The sequence below is a fragment of the Mercurialis annua genome, linkage group LG3 (assembly GCF_937616625.2).
Source record: "Mercurialis annua linkage group LG3, ddMerAnnu1.2, whole genome shotgun sequence".
Lineage (NCBI taxonomy): Eukaryota > Viridiplantae > Streptophyta > Magnoliopsida > Malpighiales > Euphorbiaceae > Mercurialis > Mercurialis annua.
The window spans coordinates 12,457,474-12,468,827 of NC_065572.1; the positions used below are offsets into that span (position 1 = coordinate 12,457,474).

General features: G+C 31.0%; 1 protein-coding gene across 10 annotated transcripts; it reads right to left on the reverse strand.

Annotated features, from left to right (window-relative positions):
* Positions 1 to 834: 834 nt before the first annotated feature.
* LOC126673295 (uncharacterized) lies at positions 835 to 5,398 on the reverse strand. Of its 10 annotated transcripts, none has more exons than XR_008790480.1 (6): positions 4,854 to 5,397; positions 4,585 to 4,621; positions 3,819 to 3,898; positions 2,843 to 2,972; positions 1,330 to 1,453; positions 835 to 1,067 (listed from the first exon to the last, which is right to left on the reverse strand). XR_008790480.1 is itself a non-coding variant. In XM_050367381.2 (6 exons), exons 3-5 carry the CDS (start codon positions 2,976 to 2,978, stop codon positions 1,408 to 1,410), a joined length of 315 nt encoding a protein of 104 aa, XP_050223338.1. In that variant the 5' UTR covers positions 2,979 to 3,021; positions 3,819 to 3,898; positions 4,854 to 5,398; the 3' UTR covers positions 835 to 1,067; positions 1,330 to 1,407. The 10 variants fall into 10 exon arrangements, 3 of the variants coding, with proteins under 3 accessions (XP_050223338.1, XP_055961279.1, XP_055961278.1); XR_007639277.1 differs by having other exon boundaries at positions 2,843 to 3,021; XM_050367381.2 differs by lacking the exon at positions 4,585 to 4,621 and adding an exon at positions 2,631 to 2,763 and having other exon boundaries at positions 2,843 to 3,021; positions 4,854 to 5,398.
* Positions 5,399 to 11,354: the final 5,956 nt, after the last annotated feature.

Consider the following 11,354-nt stretch of genomic DNA (forward strand, 5'->3'; position numbering starts at 1 on the left):
AATCCGCTATTTAACTGTGTCATAATGAATTAACCCGTTTATGACCCAAACTTATTGAAACTCAACCTGAATCCGCTTAACTTCGTGTCGTGTCGTGTAGGAAATTTCAAGCCCTACCTATACACTTAAAAATTGAAGACAGAAGGTCACAAAGAACAAAGATAGTTTGAGATTGGTTGTCGGACGCAAGCATCATTCTGTCAAAGTGACGTGTATCCGTGAAGTGATGTAATTGCAAGTCGACGCTATAATTGTAATTTGTAATTAATAGTCGTTGTAAATAGTAGAATCCTAACGAGTTAGTCTAATTATATAACTCTAACTTTCGCAAAAAAAAAAGATTAAATAATATTTAACTATAAAAAAATATGTTTACAACGATAAAATTTAAAATTTAATATTATTAATCATGTAACAATTTACTTAATTTAAATTTATTAAGGATGAATCAAATTACATATTTATCATGTCGATACAAAATAAAAAAATAAACAAAAATATGAAAATTGAAATTATATAAAAAAAAAAAAATAAGGATAAAAAATTACTAGCAAACAAAAGATAAAAAGATATATATTAATAAGAAAATAAATATAATAAAAAAATGATTTGACAAAAATAAAATTAAGAATTATAAACATTTATAATAAATAAAAAAATTAGCACAGAAAAGACAAGCAGCACATTGGTTTGACAAAATTAAAATAAATTGACAAACTAAATTTAGTGGAAGCATAAAATGAGAAGAAATTACTTTTAACAATTTCAGCTAATAAATAAATAAAAGGACATATATATGGGTTTGAGAAAAAGCGTAATTTTGAGATGAAAAAGTTAAAAATAGGTACGCTTGATAATAAAACATATAAGAAGGTGTGTTTGTAACGAATGTACAAAAAGGAGTAAGATGTGTAATTTTCTCTATCCTACCGAAATGTAACATACGGCTACACATTTTGCAACTTTTCTAACATCCCAGCGCTTGCCTTCATGAAAACACCATGTAGGGTCTCTGAAAATTTAGATTGTATAGAATCTTTCTCGTAGCTGGATGCAGAGAAGTTTTGCTGAAATTTATAAGAGAAATATCAGAAAGAATTTTCTGATGAGTCCAGCCATAATCGATCGGAAAAAACTTCGTAAATTGAGAAAAAGATTACAACATGGCACGTGAATCGCCACTTTCAGTAAAGATACAGGAAAGAGACTAAAATGTAAATCAAAATTAAAATGGTCTACTTTTGAAAGAAAAAAAAACTAAAAAACGAAAATTAACACTTATTACTATTATGATATAAAGAAAAAGAAACATCCAGAGTCACTTCTTACAAGGGTGGTAGATCTGAACGTGCAATTTTCACTTGATACTGAGCGCTTTGGGTGCAAGATCAGTCTCATTGAAAACAATCAATGATTTTCCATTCTGTGTTGCAATGGTTTCACAATCCATGCACTGCAACAAGGCACAAAGATTATACGTTATTGAAGCTCTTAAATATAAATGCTCTTAAACCTAGTTCCAAGTTTAGTTGAAAACACTATCAGCACAAGCATTATCCTAATATGCATAATCAGTACAACCTTCCATTAGCTTGATTTTGATACACATAAAAATACATTTATAATACACCTAAAAAATACACCAAAAATACATTTATAATACAAACAATATCATTAACCTTCAAATTTTCATCCATGAATCACTAACAAAAAGCCAACTGGTCTATCATAAAAAGAGAAACTTATATACAATACAAAATCATCAAGCCATTACTCACTAACTTAACTTGAACTCAAAACTCTCGGCAATGTCAACTGTTACCCACTTAAAATTGCAGTAAATTTACTACCTATCATTGGGAATTTTCTCATTACTCTTGTAGTAACTGATACTATTTCACAATCAAACATAGTAACAAAATTGATATATAGTCACTCATTAAATACATCATCTCTAAATCAAAAATGCAAATTGTGATAACCTTCAAAGTCACGTTTTACTAGCTAGTAATTTTTTGTCCCTTGATAAGGAGCACAAGCATGCAACCAAAAGCTTTCTTTGCTTTTACAGCTTTCTAGCAGTTATATATTTTGTTCCCGTAATATTCTTCAGTATAATGTATGACAAAGTAGTATATAAAGAGGGATTCTGTGTTGTACCTTTGCACATAAAGTTTTGTATTTATAATATATTCTTGTAAAAGATATAGTTTGTACGTTTTCGATTTAACTGTTTTATGTTTGAGCGTTTCTGTTTCCGCGTAACAAGTGACAACCGTAAATAAGACCACTTCCCTATAAACCTAATTTAGACCGACTGATATCATTTAATTCTTCGGTGATTTATGACTTCCTGCTGATTCCTCTAGTTCTTGTGTGTATGCATAATGACATCCATTAGCTTGATTTTGATACACTTAAAATACACCTAAAAAAACACTTTAAAAAACACTCATGAAACTGAAAAAACTCTTAAAATACACATAAAAACACTCATAAAACACCGAAAACGCTAAACAGAACACCACAAATACACCAAAAATATACCAAAACTGAAAACAATATGCATCTTCATTAAACTATTTATTCAAGACTCGAGTTTCAAAATCCAGTATTGTCAAGCTCCATACTATGAAAGAGTGTCAGCTGAGTTTCCAACTATAGCTAAGTTTGAACTATCATAATTCCTCACTGTCAATTCTTCCATTATATTCCCGCCATCATCCATAAACCGAGGGCTAACGCACGGCTGTTCAGATGCATCTACAAGAATCCCACTCATTTACATTCTTAGCATCCAAAATATCTCCAAGTACATGAAATGAACTCTAAGTATACGCACCTTGACTGTATGTAATCATCTCATGAGATTCCAACTTGTTCGAACTTCCAAGTAGTTTAAGGGAATATTCATTCATTCTCTTTACTACTGAGGTGAGCTCCCTTGGCCGCATCCATGTTATCGCCCAGCCCTTCATCCATGATACCGTTAAAATAAACTAGTCCTCAATGTCCATCGATCTAAACATGAACATCTATAAGCTTTTTTTTTTTGGTCAAATCACCAAAAGCAAGCAATATGTTGCTAGAAAAGAGACCCAACAATACAAAGGGGCAAGCCCCACAACCTCAAAGACTAGCACTCAGGCCAGATCCACAATCTCAAAGACTAGCACACAGGCCAGAAAAGCAAAACACAGAAACAAAGCAAAAGCAGAAAACAGCTAAAGCACTAGTCCAAGCAACAACCCATCAGCTATCTCCCAAGCTTAGCATCTATTGCTATACTTATTCTAATGAACACTTGATCAGCAGTAATGGACTTCTGATTGAAAATTAGCTCATTTCTAGCATACCAAATGTGATACACTACAGCACTAAACCACAACCTTCTAACCTTTGCTGTTCTAGACTTCCCTTGAACATTTATAAGCTGTTCTAAGCAAAAAGGGAAAAATCAAAAATCAAAAATCATATATAATATATAATATGTAATATGTAGCATGCATGAAGCTCAGTTGTGTATTAGACTCATCTAACATTAATAAAATTTGATAATGCACGTAAGAAACACAAAAAATACACCTAAGGAACACCAAAAAAACACAGAAAAGGAACGTATAGCACAACAAGATTCATTGTCTAAAGGCCATAGTCCTAAGTACAACTAGTAATTAATTTTTGATAAAACGCCATGGATAATTTTAATGATTTCATCTTGTTGTTGAATTGAATCGGCATCAACAAAATATCATGAAAGAAACAAAAAGCTAGCAAAATGTCAATAAAGAGGTCAAGCAAAGTGAGAAATCACCAACCTTCAATGATGGTATACTTCAGAAACCATCTTCATGGCCTCTTTGAATGAAGATGATTCAACATGAAGAATTATAAACTCCTGCATTCATAAGTATGTAAGAAACTCAAGCAAGAAGTAATCTTAAAAAGATATGCATAGATGCAAACTAAGTTATTGAGAATCTCAAATACAATACATTCAGCCCTATACTTCTTCTGCCAGTCAAAAGCTTCTATTGCATATGTTTCGTAATTAAATTTTCTTTTGGCATTTGTGGATTTGTAATTCACATATTAAGATATTGGAGCAGTGCTATTCATACTCAACAATTACAGTCGTTTCAATTAACTTTTGTAATTTTCAATCCAATTATAAGCCACACAAGATTTGAAGCTACATGTAAAATAAAGATCACCAACTGAAAAAAGAAAATAACATCATAGGCAAATACAAAAAAAAAGAGTTGATCAACCAACTTAAACCAAAAATTAGAATGAAGAAACTGAATGTTACTAGACTGAAAGAAGAAGAACTAAAATGAAAAATTTCATTAGCATGAAATTTTCATGAAAAGCAAAAGAATAACTTGACATGTTATTTAAATAAATGAAACACAAAGAAAACATCTTAAATTTGCATGCCAGGTGGACCAGAGAGTCAACAGTGAGAACACAGACAAGGAAATAAAGAAATTACTAGGCCGAAATGTTCAACAAAGAGTTTAGTTGCCTCTAAATGAATGCAAATACAACAAGACATGATATAGAGCTGGAACTCCTGCTCACATTGCATTTTCTGCCATGAAAAACATCCAGCAATGACCTGATATTCCATTAATAAACCGAAAATATATCAAAATTAAACCGAAAGTATTCCAAATTTAAACCCAAATTATACCAAAAAATATCAAAATTAAACTGAAAGTATATCAAAATTAAACCGAATGTAATACCAAATTTACCTTCTTCTAACACAAATTCATAGTTCAACTTAGAACACAATAAGATTTCTACAGTTCCACTTTAATAAATTATCAAACACTAAATCGAAATACCTTGAACACGCATTGGAAGCTACTGAGAACCAAGATAACAACACAACATCAAACAATTAACCCAGCAAGATAAAGTCATCCCAAACATGAACTTTGGCATTTAAAGCTACCTGCAATTAAACAATTTTAGAAACTTAAATTTAACAACTCAAACTTCCATTAGGACAAGATTAAGTCAGCTCAAACACATCGTAAAATAAAGAATTGGAGTTTTTTTATCGTCGATTTAGAAAAACCGACAACCACCGCGGCGGACAAAGACAGACGTTTCGACACTCTCCACCTCCCGCAGCCTCTTTTCTCCGGCCTCCATCAGAGCAACAACCACCACAACCACCGCAATGAACGCCAAGTTCCCTTCTTTGAAATGAGATTCACCATTCTCCTCTTGAAAACCCAATCTAGATTCTCAAATTTCAAGCAATATTTTGGAATAAATCTGAGAGTTTTCAAAATTGTAAGGTCGTTTTTGAAGTTAACTTACTAAAACGGGTAGCGAAAGAAATTGTAAAAGAGTAGCCTACAATACAATGTTGTTGTAATTATTTTCTGAAAAAATAAGGTATTATATAAATATTAGAAGAAATATTAATTTTACAATAATTATAACAATAATTTTAATTTTTTTAATATTGTATAGATAAAAATATATATAGTTTTTATATTTAAAATTTTATTAAATATTCATATCTTTAGTAACAATAATTACAAACAACTAATAATGTGGAAGAAAGGGAAAGAAAAATAGTGTAGGCTAGCAGCGCAAAAAAATAATTTGACGATGCCATATTATTATAAATCCAAAAATATTTAAAAAAATCCAAGACATCCTTAAAAACATTTTACCAAACCAAAATCAAACCAAACTTAATCTAATTAAACAACCCACCTAACCACACTAAATCCAACCAAACCATCTGGTCAACTACCATCGTCGCCGCCGCCTGCCGTCGGTTGTCATCTCTGAAAACCCTTTGTTCTTTAAGAACAAGTTCAGATCTGTTCTGAGTCTGTTCTTCTAGAACAGATTCACAGTTGTTCTTCAATAACAGATACATTGAGAGGCCTACTTATCTAATAAATAGAACCGAAGCCCGCATAGTTTGAAAGTGGTATATTTGTTTTTGAGAGGAAGTTCGAAAGTGGTATATTGAATACTAGTTGGATGCGAAAATTAATAGAAATATTAAAATTATTTATTTGTCTTCAAGATTTAATTTTGACACGTATATACCTCAACCCTAGGTATATGGAGTGCAAAATGGAATATGTCAAAGGTAACTATTTATAAAAATTTAAATTGGTGAAGTCGATCTCGTGACTCGTTGCACCGAGAGGACAACGTACCTTATAGATGGAATTAAAGTCTGCGTAGTTCAAAATTTAGACTTGAAAAAGAAAGACAAAATGACAGAGAATCGGAAAGGACGATAGTAGAATCAAAACTTTGGATTTTGGACGAGATAAATAAGTAAATTAAACAATATTTGTATAAGGGAAATTTAATAAAATATTAAAATTATTTATATTTGGTTTTGATATTTAATTTCAATACTTGCATACCTTACTCCCAAATATATAGATTACGAAACAAGAAATATCGAATATGACTATTTATAAAAATTTGGATAGGTGATTTGATCTCAGAATTTAATATACCGAGAGGCCTACATACACAATAAACGAGATTAAAATCCGCGTAATTCGAAAGTGGTATATTTGGAAGGAGAAAAAAAGAACTGAATGGACAAATTAAATGGCAATTTGGTAAAAGAATAAGGGATTTGTTAAATGGTGATAAAAGATTATTGACAAAATAATGGTGTGAAATTGAATGACAATGGGCATCCTAATTGTTAAAGATAACTTTAGGAAGTGATTAGAGAGAATTTATGGGCATATTGCTATGTATTTTCTCGAGTGGTTATTTTCCAATGAAATGGGGACTGTATAGCACTGACACTGGAAATTTTGTAAATAAAAAAAATGTGATTAATTATGCTTAATATGATTTAATTAGACGTAAGATTGATTTTATAATTTTAAACAGATTTTGCAATCCATAAACATGCTTTAGCTTGCAGTAAATAGTGCCACAAAAAAAATTGTAAAATGATCCATTTTAATCCTTCTATTTTATACACAGTCCAATTGGGTCCCTGTAGAAGAAATGCTGTCAATTTAGCCCTGATAAAAGAAGATACTAGAGCGATTCCTCAGCTAAATCCTGTTTAGTCCCTGAAGTTAAAAGAAATGGCGGATTTTCCCCTTTAGTAAAAGTTTGGTTTGATCCCTGAGGTTTAAAAAATGATTGAACAACTCAACAATTTATTTAGTTTAGTCCCTTGAATGTATTTTTTTTGTTTAGTTTTCTCTTTTATTTATTTGACTATTAGTTAAACAACTCAAAAACAAATCGATAAAATTATCGATGTTAAAAATTGGATATCAACGAGTAATTAAGATGACAAAAATTCTATAGAAAACAAAATGTCAAAATTACTAGAAAATAGAACCAATTCATATGATAATTAAATTGCATTTAAATATTTTTCATTAATTTATGGACAATCTGGACTGCAATTTTTAAAGCAACATTTACATATGCAATCAATAGAACATAAAGTTGCTTCACCCCGGCACGCATACGTGCAAGCATCATAGCAGTCATTTCCGCCGTGATACGATGAACCTACAATTAAAATTGTAACATATACAATTTATAGTAACATATGCTAATAGTTAAAAAATTATAGGTTTTTTGTGGGAATTTTTAAGTTTGTTTATAATACCTTTTTTCCCATTGAGAACAAGCAGAGCCACTATTACACCCAAAACTATTGTAAGCATCACAATCATGAGTACAATGTAAAATTTCTTTTCAGATCCCGAATCTTCTATAAATTTAAATTGTTAGTCCAAAAATATTAAAAGAGCTTTAAAAATGAACTGTGGTAATGGAAAAAATTTCAGTTTAGTACCTGAAGATATTGAAGAACTCATCACTTGATCAGCTATACTTAAAGCTTCTGAATTATTGATCATGATGCTTAAAGTTAGCTGAAAACAAAAAAAAGGTCAAGAAGAATAAGGAAAAAAAAATGCTAGGGCTTGGATAAAAAGTGTTATTAATTGTATTAAAAATTCGATCGTGCAATGTAGTATCATTTTTTAATTTTTAAGGAACATTAGTCTAAATTGTCGGTTTATTTCCGGAGAAAATGCAGGAAAATGTTTCAAAAAAGAGATTATAAAATATTTTCTCATTTCCAGTAGCCGTAGCAATGGCAATTATTAAAGGCCATTTCCACCGCTAACTTAAACAAAGAAAAAAATATTTGTATTTTCCTTTGAGTTTTCTCACTATCCAAACAACTTCTTCGCGAGAGAAAGAGAAAAAATATGTTAAGAAACAATACCGGAATTAAAGAAATACACAAAAGTTGTACTCAAAGAAGAACAGATTAAAGAAACAAATTTCAAGTTTAGCTTTTACACAACATAGCAATTTATGAAGCAATTTTAAACCAAAAAAATCCTATCATTCTCATTAATACAAAAGACTTCTAATAAAAAATAATTAAAATGAAACACTCCTCAACACAGTAAGAATCACAATCTAATTTCCATCCGCTTAATTTTTTTAAAAAGGTTCACCGGAATTGTCGTTCTAAAATAAACATAGTGACGACAAATAAACAAACCATAATCAGAGCAAACCATGAAACTTTTGATATTAAGCAATTTACCAACAGTAATTCTTGGCTCAAGATAAACATAATCAGAACAAGTAAACAAACCACACCCAATTCTTAAAATTTGAAACCCAACAAAACCCAGAATTTGAAAAATTGAAAAAGACAACAAAAAAGGGAAAAAGAAAGAAAATTAGTACCTCTGGTTGGGTCTTGGAAGAACGAATTTCATGAGTTTATTCTGAATTGTCCAAGCTCACACCCAATCCACTTGATTCTACTCTGTTTATTCCATTAAAAATTAACTGTTCGTGAAAAGGTTTACTGTTGAAATGCAGATGCAGAAATCAAACCCCTAATTTCTTCAATAAAATAAAAAAGAAAATCAACCCCCTAAAATTTAAAAATATCTATTTGAATTTGTGTTTTAAGTTGTTCTTTCTTTTTAGAATAACTCATCATTGTTTGTTGTAGTAATATTGCTTTTAAACCCACAACACCATTGATGTAATGTAGAATTGGGTGTGATGCTGTGGCAATAAATTTAGAGATTTTTTTTGTCAAAATAAGTTTGGAATTCACTACTTATATATTTTACCGGCTAAACAAGTAATAAGTAGAATAATCAATGGTCTCAATTAAATCAAAATAATCTAATCGTTTAAAATCTCATTAGTATCTAAACTTAAGTGGTACTCTAGAACGACCCGTTTGTTTCATCAATCTTTTATCTTAGTATAGTACCAGGTCACGTTATTTAAATTTTCTTTTTACTTTTTTTTAGTTTCAAAATAAAAAATAAAAAATTGGAAGTTTAAAATTAGATTTTAACGTTATTTTATTTTTTATATTAAAAATAATTTTTTTTTTTTGATAATTATGGAATTAGTATATAAATTTAGCTGAAAATTAAGATATTGATTAAAAAATATCAAATAGAATTGCAAATTATAATAATATTAAAAAAATCACAAAGTTTGGTTTATAATGCAATAATATATAAATTTTTGAATTGTTTTGCGCCAATAGGCATTAAAAATATTTAAAAAGTGGTTGAATTATTTCACATGAATATAAACTTTTGCCTAAAAAGTCAATGTAAGAAATATGTTTGTTAGACCAAAAATTGCATTGCTAGCTGGGAGAAAATGAGTGAATTATTAAGGTGATAAATGTTACAGTTGATAGTAATCGGAGCAAATTATGCTGAAGTTACTAACATATATTATAATTAACAATTTGTTATTTTTTTATTTTAAAAATTTATTTAATAATTTTTTAATTTTAATTTTGATAACTGAAAGGTCCTTCCATTAATTAAGGGGACCAAATCGTTTAACGAAATTGAAAGTGAGATATCAAATTATTTAAAAGTAAAGAATTAAATCGTTTGATAAGATTAAAAGTGAGGGACCAAATCGTTCACAAAATTAAAGGTAGAGTACCAAAACGTTTGAAAGTAAGTGTCGAAATTAATGGAGGGACTTAATAGTTAATGAAATTGAAACCGGAGGACCATTAAATAGACTTTTAAAATAAAGGGTATCAAACTGTTAATTATGCTATATCTTAAAGACTTTAGCGTAATTTGCCCTAGTAATAATGATATACTTTCTATTGTAAATACTTTTTTTAGGATGTGATGGATACATCACCAAAATAGTACACAAGACCCACACAGGTGGTGTTGGTCACTGACTCAAAGACAAACTTATGAGTCCCTAACTTAGAATGCATAACCGCATAAACATATAGAAGATCAGATAGTGTCATTATTCCGTGAAATCAGGGATAAGGATGAATTTTAACTTAGCTCAACAAGAAGATGAACTCAAATCACTAACAAGACTCATACTACAACACAATGACTATCAATTATATATTGATGGACCTAGGTCAGGTAAAGGACACTTTTACTCATACTCACTCAAAACCCTTATCAGTTCAATCTATCTGACTTAGATATCGGAGGGTGTTCGAGCCAACACCGTCTCGAATCCTTCTAACCTATCTTTTTGTGTAGGTTGAAGATCAAACTCAGAACGGCCACGTCAAGAACCAGCATTTGGCGCCATCTGTGGGAAACGATTAATTCGCTTTCTGATATAAAAGTTCAATTTTGGTTTCGTGGCCAGAATGAATAATGAGGAAGAACCACTGCCACCAAGAGGGGTCGCAACAACGGGAGCATTACCCCCGAACAACGGTCCAATCCCCTCACATGCATCCCTCGCCAGTGTAATCAGAGCGGCTGAACCAGGAACCAACATCGTACCACTTGCAACAACCGGAGTGCCGTATACATTTGGAAGATAGACGCATAACAAAGACTTGGAAGACAGATGTAGACAAGAGGCTCTAGGGCAAAAAAAGAAAACCGGAGATGAACCTCCACGAAAGGCCAGTCCGAGCCTACACCCCGGAGAAAGAATAACGCACTAGACAAAGCTACTGGAACCGCCCCTCTACCATGAAAGAACAATGCTCTAGAGGCCAGAGAGAAGGGTACAGACACAGAAATTCCGAAAAGCAATCGGATCCATATTGACGATGGGAAAGAATCCAAAGGAGTCTCTTCAGGAGGAAAAAAAAAGAAGAAAACCCAGAAAAAAGATACAAAGAGCCACTCCTATAACATAAGGAAAGAAGCAGAGGAGCAAATCTATATTGATGAGAAAAACAACAATGCCACGAAGAAGTTTTGAAAGGAATGAAAGGAAGAGGACGAAAATTCTCCCCTCAAAACAGAAATGCAATTGGTAATATTTCCTTCACGATTTTAATTACCAAACTTTGATTCTTTTGA

What these genes read in the sequence shown, in the direction of transcription:
- LOC126673295 (XM_050367381.2), bottom strand. Translation starts at nt 2,978, where the DNA reads ATGAAGGGCTGGGCGATAACATGGATGCGGCCAAGGGAGCTCACCTCA. An exon ending in GATGATTACATACAGTCAAG is followed by an intron (nt 2,764 to 2,842) that starts GTGCGTATACTT and finishes GGATTCTTGTAG; the next exon opens with ATGCATCTGAACAGCCGTGC. An exon ending in TCAGCTGACACTCTTTCATA is followed by an intron (nt 1,454 to 2,630) that starts GTATGGAGCTTG and finishes GCCTTGTTGCAG; the next exon opens with TGCATGGATTGTGAAACCAT.